Raw genomic sequence first — 14,511 nt, forward strand, 5'->3', positions numbered from 1 at the left:
GCAATGCAGAAGGGCCGCAAGATTCAAAACTATGTAACAAAGACAATTCAGTGCATATCACAGGCTTCGATAAATTATGAAAAATCATTGTATATATTACTATTTAAATAACATCGGAGAAACATTTTGAAATAATTAATTAGTGTTCACATACCATGCATTTTCTAGCAGGTTAAGCCCTGGGTTTGTGTCTTTGTGCCCATTTCCTACAAAGCTCCATTCTTTTTTTTTTTTTTTTTTACAAATCCAAGCATTCCTCAGAATGAAATGGAAGTACCCAAGGATTTTGTCTACTTACCCTCTTTACTGCATACCTGACCTCACAAGGACTACTTGTCATTACCACCGGCACAGAAGACGACTGGAAAACCAAACTGTATGGGGTTTTATTTGGGATTTTAGTCGCTCCTTTTGAAAAAAAAAAACACAAAAAAACAAAAACAAAAACAAAAACCCTGGATGTCAGAGACAACACCCGAATTTTTTCCACGGGCGAGAACCAGTGGCTCTGTCCCTCTTGCTTGAGACATCCCTCTTTTCAAAAGCCCCAAGTGCACTGAGACACCCCCCCTTTCCACTCCCCCTTGTCACATTCGGCTTTTTCCCTGTGGTTTTGCAGCACCTTCCTGGAGCAAAGAAGGAAACACAACAAAACTTGAAAACAAACCAACAACAGCAACAACAGAAACTCCAAAGGAATAGGCGGGCGGACCAGCAGCCTCCTCCAAGGCGGAGGTTCACTTTTTGCTGCAGGATTCGGCGCTGTTTAGGAACTTCTTGATGACCAGCCCGAGGCAGACCACCAGGAGCAGCATGTAGCCCACCGTGCCAGAGAAGGTGGGGGCCGCCGGCGGCGCCTCGAGGAACTGGCGCAGGCCCTCCTCCACGTAGTACACCTGGTCGTAGATGCTGAGGAACGTGAATATGTGGAAGAGCTGGTGGCTGTGGCCAATTATGTCGAAGAGGCCTGGATGGATGCGCTCGGGGATCTTGCTCACGTTGAAGAAGGCGGCCACCACCAGCCAGAAGTAGCGACGGTAGAAGTGCACGAAGAGCGTGGGGTTCTCGCCGCGCAGGTCGAAGAGCCAGCTCTCGAGCATGATGGGGCAGGCCATGCTGAGCGGCATGACGAACACGAAGGTGCGCAGCGCGAACGGGTAGGAGCACCAGTCGGTGCGGCTCTTGCAGCAGGCCACGGTGCAGGCCACGGCCAGCACGAAGGCCACGGGCAGCACGAGCGCGCGGTAGGCGGCGATGAGGCGCGTGCAGTCCACGTGCCAGCCCAGGCGCTGCTGCACATACGGCGTCATCACCCGGGCGTCCAGCAGGCTCAGGCCCGGCAGCAGGTAGTAGTAGTAGGCCACGGTGCTGCCGAAGCCGTAGTAGCTGATGGACGCGTAGTCCAGGTAGAAGAAGGCGGCGCGCAGGCGCAGCGACAGGCAGCTGAACACGTGCGCCGTGCAGCTCATGGCGAAGGTCAGCAGCACGCCCGACGCGTAGCACCACAGCGGCAGCAGCCACGGGTGATGGAAGGGCACGTCCCGGCCGCTCAGGAAGAACAGGCGGCAGAACTTGCTCAGGAACAGCAGCAGCGGGATGAAGTGCGTCCAGAAGTTGAGCGTCTCGTTGGTGGGCTTCAGCACCGAGGCCAGGCACTCCTGCGCCGTGCACGGCAGCCGCCGGTAGCCCGACAGGATGAAGCACTCGACGAAGTCGTCGGGCACCTCGTCCCAGCGCAGCAGCGGCTTGGCCGAGGCCAGGGGCTCCGCGGCGGCGGAGGGGTGGGGACGCGGGCCGGCCTCCGAGGCCGCGGCGGTCGCGGCCGGCGGCCCCTTCGTGCCGGCGCCCCGGGGCTGCAGGCGCCGCGCCATGGTGCCCGGGGCCCGGCTAGGGCGCGCACAGGCGACCTCTGGCGCCCGCCCCCGCGCGCCCGGCAGCCCCCGCCGGCCGCCGTCGGAGCCTTTGTGCGCGCGCCGGGGGCGTCGCTGCAGATTCCAGAGAAGACCTGAGCCCGAGCAGCCGTTCCTGGGGAGGAAAAAAAAGAAAAAGAATAATAAATACAAAAATAATAATAATCAGGTCCTGAGCGGCGCAGCGGCTGGCAGCGGCGCGCGGGCTCGGCGGCCCCTCCGCCAGGCTCCGTGCTTCGGGCTCGGGCCGCCCGCGCTGCGGCAGCGACAGCGGCGGACTGCGGCGGCGGCGCTGCTGCGGTGACTGGGCATCGCCCGGTGCGGGCGCAGCCGCCGCCGCCGCCGCCGCCGCCGCCGCCCCCGGAGCGGGAGGCGGGGATGGAGGAGCCTAGCGCTGGAGGGCGGGCGGGGGCCTCCCCGGCTAGGGTTTCGCGGCCGCCTCGGGGGATAGGGTTGTCCCCGGGCTCGGGTTCCGTACCATCCCCCCTCCTCGGGCCGCAGGGGCCCCAGCGGGCCCGTAAGTGACTGATGTGGGGGCCAAAGGCTGCGCCAGCGACTGGGCTGCGCCCGCCGAGGGCCAGGGTCGACGCCCGGGTTCGAAGCCCGACAGCCCCGCGGGCGTTCCGAGCGACACTGGGCTGCGGCGTTCGCGGGGGGCGGGGGGCGGGGGGCGGGGAGGCCGGGGGGAGCGCGCCTGGCGGGCGCGAGCCTGCGCCGGGCGGACGGATGCGCCAACAGTCATCTAAGGAGGTGGCGGGCGCCGGGGCGCGCCGGGAGCCGGGGGCCTTTGACACGGCGTCCGGATCAGAGTCGTGTCATGGTCAGACCCCCGAGGAGGCTCCCGTCTCTCCGAGCCGGCGGTGCGAGCGCGCGCCTGCGCCCCGGTGCGCGGGGCTCTCCGCCCGCGCGATCACAGCCCCAGGTTGTCCCTGCGTCCAGCGGTTCCTCAGGTGCGTCACTAACCTCCTCCGCTCCGTGCGGGTCCGGGCCCAACGCACCGTTCCCACGCGGGACTCCGGGCGCGCTCACCCAGCGTCGTGCTCTTGTGTCTTTAACTCGGACTCTGGTTTGGAGCCAAAGTCCAACAACTCAGGGCGGACTGTTCAAACTCCACGTTTTAGTGAAAAATTTCAGGCGAAGACCGGGCGATTCAAGAACGCCTCGAACCAGCCGGAGAATTGATTGCGGAGGAGTTGCCCAGCAGAGCTGTGCCTGAGCCCAGGGCCGATGGCAGCGCGGGGCGTCGAGGAGGGAGGGCTTCAGGGAGGAGGTGCGTTCTAGCACGAAATGGAAAGAGAACCAAGACGAGTTCGTAGAGACTAGGAGGTGGGGGGTGGCTTGGAAAGGGCTTATGCATAATTAACCAGAAGTACCTGGCAGGCTAGGTTGGGTGGATGGAGGCCAGAAGAAAGGGAGGCTCAATATGGACACGGTTGTGATGCACTGCGGTGTGAAAGAAAACTTGCCCTTTGAGCTTTGTCAAAGGAGGGACTTAAAAAAAAACCTGTCTGCTCTGAAACGTTTACCAATTCACAGAAGTTTCTCTTAGTGATGCCCTGGGAGTGAGACTGAATCTAACTTACATCACTGACCTGAGCTCATTTTAAAGGGACCAGGCACTGTTCCAAGTGCTTCACAGTTTTAAAATCTTTTAGGTAGTATTATCATTTTGTGCATTTTGCAGACTGGGAAATGGAGGCGTCACGGCCGTAAGTAAGGTGCCCAGTTGGTAGAAGGGAGATTTGAACTCCGGCAAGCTGCTGCTGGATCTCACGTACTTAAACCAGAACATCCGACCTGCCTTGCACAAAGGGAACAGTAGGGAAGGGCAGGCTGATTTAGGTAAAGGCTTTCATTTTCATTTATAAATGAAAGGCTACCTTCCTCACCAGGGCAAATCCTACAAGTAGGTCAAGGAAGATTTACTTAGCAGTGGCTTAAGAAGGACTTAAATTATTGATAAGACTTATTTATAACTGAGAATTCAATGTTTTAAATGTCTAGAATTACTTAAAGGTATCAGAAACATTCTCTATAGAGGTTTCAGCCTTCTGTCTAAAAACACGTTTCCACTAGTAGCTGACTTAGCAAACTCTTACACAATTAGGCCAGAGGTACACTTCAGTCTTGTGCCTTCCTTAATTATCACCAATTCCTGATTGATGAATGAGATTTTTGCTGTAGTTACTCAATTACTGCTTTGTTTTAAATATTTTCTGTTTTTCCACTGTCTGTAGTCTTAATGTTTTAAAACAAGTTAAAGCAACCTTCCTTTAACATCTGAGTTAAAGACTCATTTAAAGGGATTAAGATTTAGACATTTATAAATCAATCCTGGGAATGAATAACTTGAATCTAGGGCAGAGTAGGAAAAAGACTTTCATGTTCTCTTTGGACTCCACAAACAATCTAAGCTGTAGCCTGTAAAAAATGTTGATCCAATAATAACTTCCATATTTACCAATCTTTTAGTTGCATAATCAGTTCACTTAACTGGAGAAAATAGAATAGCTCACATTGAAATAATGGAATTGACTGTAAATTGTAAAAATTCTAGTTAGATAAAATAATGTTTATAACTGAGTGGTGAGATTGGCTATAATAAAATATAATGTTCTTTCAAACCGTGTTTTACAAAATTTTTTTTCAAAAAAAATCTGAAATCTAACCTGCAGAAAGTCTTTGTGATTTCTGCTTTTCTCTTTTCTCTTCCATCTCCCATTCCACATGAGGCACAACTAATTACATGGAGTGGTGTCGTGAAACCTCTTTTGCTGCTAACCCAACAGCTGTCTTAACAAAGCCAAGTAAATAAGATCTAAGGAAACAGCAAAGCTGACCTAACTTATTAGAAAAAAAAACAACAAACCGAGTCCAGCATTATGACTTTTCCATATTTACTACCAATCTATAGAGTTAATTTTTAAAGTTTTGAGTTGTAAAAATGTGTTCCCCAAATCCTATCCAGGCTAGGTTTTGTAGTTTAACTCTGGTGAGCTAACTGCCTCTTGTCAGTGAGAACCACGCTTGCACCCCATGGGCTTGGCTAACCTGATAGGAGGGGCAGGCTGGCTACCATTCCCTGAAGGTTCACTGGGAGATAAGGCATCTCTAAAGTAAGTAACCAGGACTATCAAGTTCTTGACAAGAAGAATAAAAAAAATATTACGTTGGAATGCCGGTACCAGTGTTTAGAGGCAGAAACCAGCTAGTTCTCCCAATGGAAAGTTTGTCAAACCAAGACCACAAATGTTTTTGTAGTTCTGTGGAGGTTCTGTATTTTTGGGTGCTGTGGAGGCTCTGTATTTTGGGTGCTCTGTATTTTTCGACTGCAGAATGCAATCATATAAGGGAACTGTAGCAAACTGGAAAAATGTTTTTTCCCCATGTGATTTGCTTTGGTGATGTTGTTACGGACTGATTTATAGGTTTATTTGTGTTTCTCTCTACAGTCAGAAGATGAAGCATATATAAAAACTCCATAGCGAATTTGATGTGCTCTGATAGCTGTTTGTAAAGCCCACGAGGGGGAAAAATACTGTGATATTTGCTAACAGTATACCTGTTCTTGCAAGAAATGATTTTTTTCCTACTCTAGTTTTTAGCCCAAACCAATCAACCTACCACACAAACCCCACAGTGGTCCCAGTGCTTCATTGTACTCAGGACTCCGTATAAAGAGAACTCTGTAAGGGCAGCCCGGGTAACTCAGCGGTTTAGCACGGCCTTCAGTCCAGAGTGTGATCCTGGAGACCCGGGATCGAGTCCCACGTCGGGCTCCCTAGATGGAGCCTGCTTCTCCCTCTGCCTGTGTCTCTGTCTCTGTCTCTCTCTCTCTCTATGTGTCTCTCATGAATAAATAAATAAAATCTTAAAAAAAAAGGAGAACTCTGTAAAGATCATTCCCTCTCCTCATAACAAAGTAAACAAAGTACTTGCCTTTCTCCAAATTGAAAACAGTCCTAATGTTATTACCCAAACTCTTCCAGGTCAGATATGGTCACTACCAGATTGTAGAGTCTGAGCTTCCTTTTTTTTTTTTTTTTTTTTTTTTTTTATAATTTTTTTTAAATTTATTTATGATAGTCACACACAGAGAGAGAGAGAGAGAGAGGCGCAGAGACACAGGCAGAGGGAGAAGCAGGCTCCACGCACCAGGAGCCTGATATGGGATTCGATCCCGGGTCTCCAGGATCGCACCCTGGGCCAAACGCAGGCGCTAAACCGCTGCGCCACCCAGGGATCCCGAGTCTGAGCTTCCTAATGGTGCAGAAACCATCTGGCAGTGGCATCAGGTGTAACTATGGCAACCTTGGAAGAAAAGTACAGTCTGAAGGCCAGGCAGAAGGCTGGAAGCTAGAGAGAGAGTGGTGGGGACACTGAGTTCTTATCTGGCACTATTCCTGCCTATTCCCTGACATGGTGACAGGGTTCTCTTTTGAAGAAAAGCAGAGGGAGACTGGCAGAGGGTGTTTTTCCCTTTTGAGGTTCTATGCGGGGTGGGGAGTGACAACACCTTACTCCCCTGTCTCCCACAAGTTCACCTGTTCTGTACTTCTGGTCCCCAACGTGGGGTGCACAAGAACACTGATTAGGGTGAAGAATAAAATATTACACCTTCTGTTTCAAAATCCTATTTGATGTCTATACTCTGTGAAGGTTTTATGATATACTTACTGTGTGATATACTTATGATATACGTATGTAGTATATACTACGTAGAAGTAATTTATAAATAACATGTTGGGGCACAGGGAGGGTCAAGACCCTTTCCTGATAAGGATATGCCATTATGCTATTGAGTTGTGCTGTATAGTCCATGCCTCTTGTTTGTCCAGCTTGCTTCCATTCCTCTCCCAGGTCTAGGATGGACTCCCCTTTCCTGCTTCTGAGTCACTGGGAATCATGTTTGGAGGTCTCCATCTGTCACCCAGCAGTCCCGAAGGAAGCGGTGACCATACCTGCCCACGCCTTCAGTCCCTCCTGCAGCTTCCCTAAGCTAAGATGGTCATCTCCTTTCTGGAGTTATTTCTCCCAACTCTTCCCTTCCTGTTTCCTAGCTAGAGCCTATATTGTCTTTCCATAAAGGTATTACATTTACATGTTCTATTCATCCCAATTCAGAGTTACCCTTTGGGTAAGAGACTGTCATAGGCCGTTGGCTTGCTTTTGAGAGGGCCTTTTAGGTAGCATTCATTAACTTGAGAAAGAGTTATACAAGCATGTAAGATAGATTATTGAGTTCTTGCTCCTCATTCTTTGGAACACAGTGCTTTGCACGTGCTAAGCAGTCACCGTGTATTTGTGGTTGGAGAATTTTTTTTCAGTACTGTAAGCCTATAAAAGGCTAGAACTTAGAATCCTAGAATCTTAGAATAGGGACGTCACATAATCCTGTGAGTTAGTCACCCAGTCCAACCATCTTCCCCTTAATGATAGTCTGAATACATATACTGTGTTCAGGTACTGGGATAGGCGGTTTACATACATTAGCTCTAATTCTCAGAATACTCTTTGCAAGATAAATCCAAACTACCCCATTTTCAGACAAGAGCGCAGAGGCTCAGAGATGTTCAGCTGTTGGGTGGCAAAGCCAGAGTCAAACTTCGTTATTCCAAACCTCCTACTCTTTCCTTTACAGGGTGCGTTTTCCTGAGAGGCTATTGTATAGCCAGCTTTGATGAACATCTCCAGTAAAGGGACTTACTACCTCACATAGCCATAGTTGTTGTTGAAAACTTTGTTAATAATTAAATGAGCACAACTGCTGAGAATAAACCACTGTTGCATCGTGGCTCAATGCTCAGCCGTAAGTGTTATTGAATGTGGTTACTAACTGGATCTGGTTAGAAAGTCCCTGAAAAGAATGATGCCAAATAAGGCATGTGTGCATGCAGTATGTGACAGATTAGGCATGGCTGGAAGGTACATTTCATATAAAGAGCATTTTTCTACAAACAAATAACATCTGTTGTTACCACGGGGCTTGCCATACCCTACATCTCTGTAAAGAGGCAAATAGCCAGTTCCATGATTTCATAGATGATCCTTGCATTTAGCATAATATTATTGATTTTACAATGGATTCATATAGAAAGGAAAATATTCTGCTATATCATTGCATACTTAACATCAAGGCATCTCAGTTGGCTCTGTTTGGGCCTCAAGCTCACTTGCCATAGTTCCATTTTGTTTTTTCCCCCTCTTAAAAATTAAAATAAAAATCTTTATTGAGGTATAATTGACATACAACATTATATTAGTTTCAGGTATACAAAGAATAATTCAGTATTTGTATGTATTGGGAATTAAGTCTACTTAACATTGGTCACCATACGTAGTTATAAACAATTTTTTCTTATGATGAGGACTTCTAAGTTTGTCTTATCACATACTTTCAAGTATGTGATACAGTATTATTAACTATAGTTACCAGATTGTACAACATCCCCATGACCTGTTTATTTTAAAACTAGAAGTTTGTACTTTTGACCATCTTCACCCATTTTGTCCACCCTCTACCACTTGCCTCTGTCAACCATTAATTAGTTCTCTGCATCTGTGAGCTTGGTTTTGTTTTGTTTTAAATTCCACATGTAAATGAGATCATATGGCATTTACCTTTCTGTGTCTGACTTGTTTCACTCAGCAATATCCTCAAGTTCCACCCTTCTTGTCGTAAATGGCAAAATTTCATTCTTTATCATGGCTGAGTAGTATTCCACTGCATATAGTTACTGCACTTTATTTATCCATTCCTCTGTCAATGGACACTTAGGTTGTTTCCATGTCTTGGCTATTGTAAATAATGCTGCAATGAACACAGCAGTGCAGATATCTTTTCAAGTTAGTGTTTTCATTTTCTTCAGATAAATATGCAGAAGTGGAATTACTAAAACATATGTTTTTAATTTTTTGAGGAACTTCTATACTGTTTCCTATAGTGGTTGCACCAGTTTGCATTCTCACAGTGTATAAGCGTTCCTTTTTCTCTACATCTTCACCAACACTTGTTATTTCTTGTCTTTTTGATAACAGATGTGACGTGATATCTCCTCATGGTTTTGATTTGCATTTCCCTGATGATGAGTGATGTTGAGCATCTTTTCATGTACCTGTACATTTAGCTTTTTTTTAAGATTTTATTTATTTATTCATGAGAGATAGAGAGAGAAAGAGAGAGAGAGAGAGAGAGGCAGAGACACAGGCAGAGGGAGAAGCAGGCTCCATGCAGGGAGCCCGACGTGGGACTCGATCCCGGGTCCCCAGGATCAGGCCCTGGACTGTAAGAGGCGCTAAACTGCTGAGCCACCTGGGCTGCCCTACATTTAGTTTTTTAATGTAACAATTTTTCTTTTCTTTGAGGTACAATATCTGTTTGTTGACAATATTTAGCAGCATAATTTTTCAGGTGCCAATCACTAAATTAATTGAAGGTTAACATCTCATATATATCTGTGTGTGTGAGTAGATACACATATACATATATATATATATATATATATAGAGAGAGAGAGAGAGAAAGAATTTCAGTTATCTTACATTCATTCTTGTATCCAATTCATATGAAAACCACAAGAATTTGAACAACATAGGTTTAAACTGTGTGGGTCACTTATATGTGGATTTTTTTCTTTTTTTGGATAAATACAGTTTAGAAATGTAAATGCACTTTCTCTTATGTTTTCTTAATACTGTTTTCTTCACTTACTTCATTGTAAGAATACAGTATACAATATGGAGTTATCAATCGAATCTTTCCAGCACACTTAATTTATTTCTACGGAGTGAACAAGGAGCATTTATGTCTAGGAGCATATTTATTCTCATGGTCACACTTCGGCACGTTTCCTCTGAGGCTTGTGTTCTGAGAGTTCCATGGTCAAAATGCATTAGTTTTGCTTTATTCTTGACCCCTGCCCTGCCCCTCCAACGTCTGTGTCTTCTCCCAAGAGTCTCAACTCTGTATACTTAATTTTCACATGCACTTAACTCACTGCCTTAGAGAGGTTTCCCTCTACTGGATAGGGATTATTGAATAAATTTACGGTGAGCATTCTGGAGACACTTTTGGTTTTTGTTTGTTTGTTTGTTTTTGGAGACACTTTTGAATGTGTATTTCACCAGCAGTGATAAATATCACGTACAAAGCTGGTAGTAGATGCACGGGGCAAGAAGAAGAGCAAAGGAGCAAGTTGGAGCACAACAAAGGGAAGTCAGAACCACCCCTGCTCTCACTTGTATGGGAAATGCGTCCACAATGCTTCGATGCAGCCATTCTGTGCTTTTTTACTGTGGCCATTTTTGAAACGAGGAATATTTCAAAGCTCTTTCAAACACCATTAAGCTTTCAGTGATTTTACTTCTGAGTAATGTGCTAGATAGACACCTGCACCCCAGCCTCGGTCCCCACCCCATAGAGGTCAGGGCTGGGGGGAGGGTTAAGCGCCATCTGGCAGGCAAACCATGTAAAACTAAGAGTCATGAGTCAACCACACTTGTTCATCTCAAAGAGAACTGTCAGCCCTGCATTATTTGTTGTCTGGCCCTTGGCTTGCATCTCACTTTCCTGATTTCTCCTTTATCCTAACAATGTCCATGCTCTTTTACTTTTAATTAACAAATAGATTTGAATGCTGGAGGAAGGAACTTACCCTTTGTTTTCCATTTTAAATCACATGAATGGCCACTCCTCTATTTGGAGGCTTCCTGATTATACTAACCTTGTTTAATTGGGTCTGTGTTGGAGGGAGGTGGAGTGCGAATGGAATGGCTCTGTGGGCTACAATTCTATCTCATATTCCCAGCTCCAGATTGCATTGGAAATTCTCAACATTTCTTTCTCTCTCTTTTATTTTTAAGATTTTATTTATTTATTCATCACACACACACACACACACAGAGGCAGAGACACAGGCAGAGGGAGAAGCAGGCTCCACGCAGGGAGCCTGATGCGGGACCCGATCCCGGGTCTCCAGGATCACGCCCTAGGCCAAAGGCAAGGTGCTAAACCGCTGAGCCACCCAGAGATCCCCTCAACTTAACATTTTTAACACGTCCTTTGGCAATGTACATACTTTCTACTTTCCTCAAAATTCTAAGTAATAACCACTTAGGGGAGACAGGCTAATCCGGACAACACTTTTTTTCTTCTTAAATGGTTAAGAAAAACTAATATCAAGTAATTGGTTATGGGCTTGTCAAAGCAATAAATAGATTCGTAAAACGTTTTATAAACAATCTAGAAATAAAGCAGAAAATTAAAGTCTCCCATAAGGGAGTTAGAGATGGAAGAAGGGATGAAGAAAGTCTATTTTACTTGTTTTTTTTTTTTTTTATTTTCTATGTAACTTAAAGAATATTAGTGATTTTACACTTAGGCCAAGGTTCTTTTGACTTTGCTGTGCAGAATGTCTTGCCTCAAGGAAGGCAGGTATGATACAAATGGTATAAAGGAAGGAATCCAAAGAAGGGAGGGAGGAGAGAATTCCTCTGTGAGATGGGCTGGGAAAGAGCCAGCCTTGAATTTCTGAATTGGAATGATATTTTCTTTAGGTCTGATCTTAAATTCGGTATCAGCCTCATGGTTGATGGGAGAAAATCATCACTACAATGAGGGATGAAGAGGAGACTGGTGGCCAATGGAGGGGTGGCTCTTCAATCCTATCCCATGTAGTTGGTGGTTAGTTCACGAAACAGAGGGATTTTTATTCTAAATCATTAATCTTTTATGACCGAGGTTGATAGTTATCATTCTCCCTGATTCTATCTTCTCTCCACTCTCACTGCCCCAGCCTTCCTGCTATTCCTCTAAGTCCGAAGCACGTACCACGAGGAGAGGCTTTGTATGGCTTTGCACTGGCTGTCTCTGCACACCGGCTCGCTGCGGGGGCAGGGAGGCTGATAGGTCTGCTGGCCATGCTCTGAGCCCAGGCATGGGCCATTTGCCCAGAAAAAGGGGCGTCTTTTCCTGATTCGCTGGTGGGCTGACAACTGCCCTTGGGCCCTTGCACTTGTTTCTTTCTGCCTCCCTCTGCCCAAAATGCTTCCCATCCCAACATTCTCCTTTCATTTTGTTATTTGCTTAACATGACTTCTCAGAAAACTCTGCTACCCATCCTATCTAAAGTGACAGTCCCCATCATTCTCTGCCTCCTTACTCTGCTTTAGTTTGTTCATACTTTATTATTGGACATTATATAATACATGGCATAACATATAACTTATTCATTTTTTCCTTCCCTACTAAAATACGAGCTCTATTGAGAGCAGGAGTTTTGCTGGCTGCTCTTCCCCAGCACCTATCAGAGCGCTGGCACATAGTAGGTACTTAATAAACATTGGTGGAATGTCTAAAAAAAATCCCCCTCCAAAGGCTTTCTAAGCCCAGACTTAGGCTCAGCTCAGAATATTTGTATTGACCCTGCTCGGATGGACTCTTCTCTAATTAACCGACCTCCACAACCTAGAAAAGCTAAACCAAAAATAGAAAACACAAAAGCTGTTGGCTGTGAACTTCAGTGACCAGGACAGTGGTTGCTGCACTTCAGAATCAATCTCCCAGTGGGGATCTCAACGACAAAACAACACCAAAAAAATGACACGCGTAGCCCCCACCTTCCACCCCCACTCAGCTGAGTTTCTAGAAGGTCGACTTGGTGGCCTAGTGATTTATCGGGAAAGAGACAACATATAACATGAGCTATTATGATAGGAAAGATTTACAATGCTTTGGATTTTAAAGGTCAATTCTAACAAAGTAGTTTGTATCAAAGAGAATTCCTCAAATCTCTTCTATTAATAGCACCATTTAGCACCCCTGCAGCTCAGCAGGGACTGTTTAGGACTCTGTCTCACCATGGTTTCACCTTCACCGAGCTAGAGAGAGGCAAATGTCAGCGTGGATATAGTGCCATAGAGGTATGAAAAATTTACACCGTCTTTGGCTACGGCCTGAGCTTTTAGAACCTAACAGATCCTCCTCCTGAAAGCCTGGTTTAAAAATACTCGGAGTTTTGCAAATGTCATAAGAGCTTCTGAGACTGCCACACACGAATTTTTGACCTACTGCTGAGAGCACAGCCCAACCGCAGGAGAATCTGGTCTACACAGGACCCTGTGCCCACGCCGCCCCGCACCCCCACCCCTACCCCTGGTGCTAGGCACTAACACCCAGTGGACCTGTCTCGCTGGCACACAGGTGCCCCGAGGCCAGCTGCCTTTGGGAAGAACAGGGGCAGCGGTTAGTGTTAGCTGCCTGCCAGCAGGCTAACCTCCCCGGAGGTGGCTTCTCCACCACCTTCTCCCTGTGCCTTCTTCTGGACGCGGAAGCTCCTGCAGGTGCCAAATGCCCTGCAGCCTCCTGCAGAGAGCAAAGCTGAAAAGCCCAGTGCAGGGCTGCAGAGGCTCATGAGGGAAAACAGCTCCAGGACACCCGTGGAGGAGGAAGATTTTTCTGCATTAATCCCCAATGGCTGGAAGCTGAACTTTGTTTCTTCCAGTTTGACTGAGGTTGGCTTTCATTTCACCTAAATGTGCCTAATGTATCTACTTAGGGAAGTAGAGCCTTGTATCTTCAAAAGGGGTGATTATATATGTGTGCACCATGGTGGTAGCTCCTGGGAAAAGGATAATTTGTGCCTTATTGCCTGACATATTCGAGGGGGGCAGGGGGAAGATTCCAATTGTAATGCTGCTTCCCTCGTTTGAGTTCTGTATGCTTTCTTTGATGGCAGAGCCTGTGATGATGCTATTACTTAGCCCTGGGCGCAAAAACTACATCTGCATGGACTTCTTTCCAAAACCCTTTCTGCAAGTTCAGTCTGTTCCAAGAGGACCTCCTCACTGCTAAATCCTGCACTCGAGGTGGTGCCAGTAACATTTCCACCAGGACTTTCCCCACATCATATGGGAAAGTATTTATATTACAGGGCTTAAAATCGCCAGCTGAGAGCTCCCTGTCAGAAAGGGAGCTCTTTCCAAATGGGTAAGGAGTCCTGTGCTTGTTCTTTCATGTGACAACTGGGGAAGTTTTGATGGTGGTGACCACCCTTGGCCTTTTCTTCTCTTCTCTCCAGTGCTTGGATAGCTGCCCGGAATCATGCATCGAATGACCACCTATCGGTCTCAGGGGTGAAATGAGAGAAAGTCCTTTGGAAATCTTTTTGGCCATTTGCCTAGCCCCTTCTATTCCTTCTGAATGGGCAACTTTTTAAGTCCAGCTCACTCAGATGAGGAAACCAGAGTCCAGGGGAGCAGTCTTGTGCAAGACCACACAGCTGGGTTTCTGACTCTCAGCCTTTGTGTTTTCTTTCTCTGACGCTGAATTGGGTACACGGTGTGAAGTGGGTGAAGGAACCCTGGCTTTTGAGTCAGCTGGGCCTGAGCCTGCAGGCTGACTTTATCGTGGATCAGCCATGTGAGCTTGGGCAGGTTGTTTAAACTTTGCAAAGGGAATAGTTTGCAAAGGGAAGGCAAAGGGAAGCTGTAATGCTTTCCTGCAAGGTTGTTGCGAAGATTTATGTTGAAGAAGTGCTAGGTACAAACAAGGTGTCAATGAAAGGTAGTTGCTACTGTTCTTCCTATGCACCTCCCCCCACCC

At 46.7% G+C, this 14,511-nt stretch overlaps 1 protein-coding gene and 1 long non-coding RNA gene across 4 annotated transcripts; one reads left to right on the forward strand and one right to left on the reverse strand.

Annotated features, from left to right (window-relative positions):
• Nucleotides 1-219: 219 nt before the first annotated feature.
• PAQR9 (progestin and adipoQ receptor family member 9) lies at nt 220-5,068 on the reverse strand. Of its 2 annotated transcripts, none has more exons than XM_049100052.1 (2): nt 2,874-5,068; nt 220-2,025 (listed from the first exon to the last, which is right to left on the reverse strand). In XM_049100052.1, exon 2 carries the CDS (start codon nt 1,869-1,871, stop codon nt 738-740), a length of 1,134 nt encoding a protein of 377 aa, XP_048956009.1. In that variant the 5' UTR covers nt 1,872-2,025; nt 2,874-5,068; the 3' UTR covers nt 220-737. The 2 variants fall into 2 exon arrangements, with proteins under 2 accessions (XP_048956009.1, XP_048956008.1); XM_049100051.1 differs by lacking the exon at nt 2,874-5,068 and adding an exon at nt 2,389-2,541.
• Nucleotides 2,621-7,716, forward strand: LOC112661029 (uncharacterized). 2 transcript variants are annotated; one of them, XR_003137383.3, is made up of 3 exons: nt 2,621-2,860; nt 6,771-6,998; nt 7,552-7,716. It is a non-coding gene; the product is annotated as an uncharacterized LOC112661029 (long non-coding RNA). The 2 variants fall into 2 exon arrangements; XR_003137384.3 differs by lacking the exon at nt 2,621-2,860 and adding an exon at nt 2,869-3,180.
• The last annotated feature ends 6,795 nt before the right edge of the window (nt 7,717-14,511 follow it).

The sequence above is a fragment of the Canis lupus genome, chromosome 23 (assembly GCF_003254725.2).
Source record: "Canis lupus dingo isolate Sandy chromosome 23, ASM325472v2, whole genome shotgun sequence".
Classification (NCBI taxonomy): Eukaryota; Metazoa; Chordata; class Mammalia; order Carnivora; family Canidae; genus Canis; species Canis lupus.

What these genes read in the sequence shown, in the direction of transcription:
- PAQR9 (XM_049100052.1), bottom strand. Translation starts at nt 1,871, where the DNA reads ATGGCGCGGCGCCTGCAGCCCCGGGGCGCCGGCACGAAGGGGCCGCCG.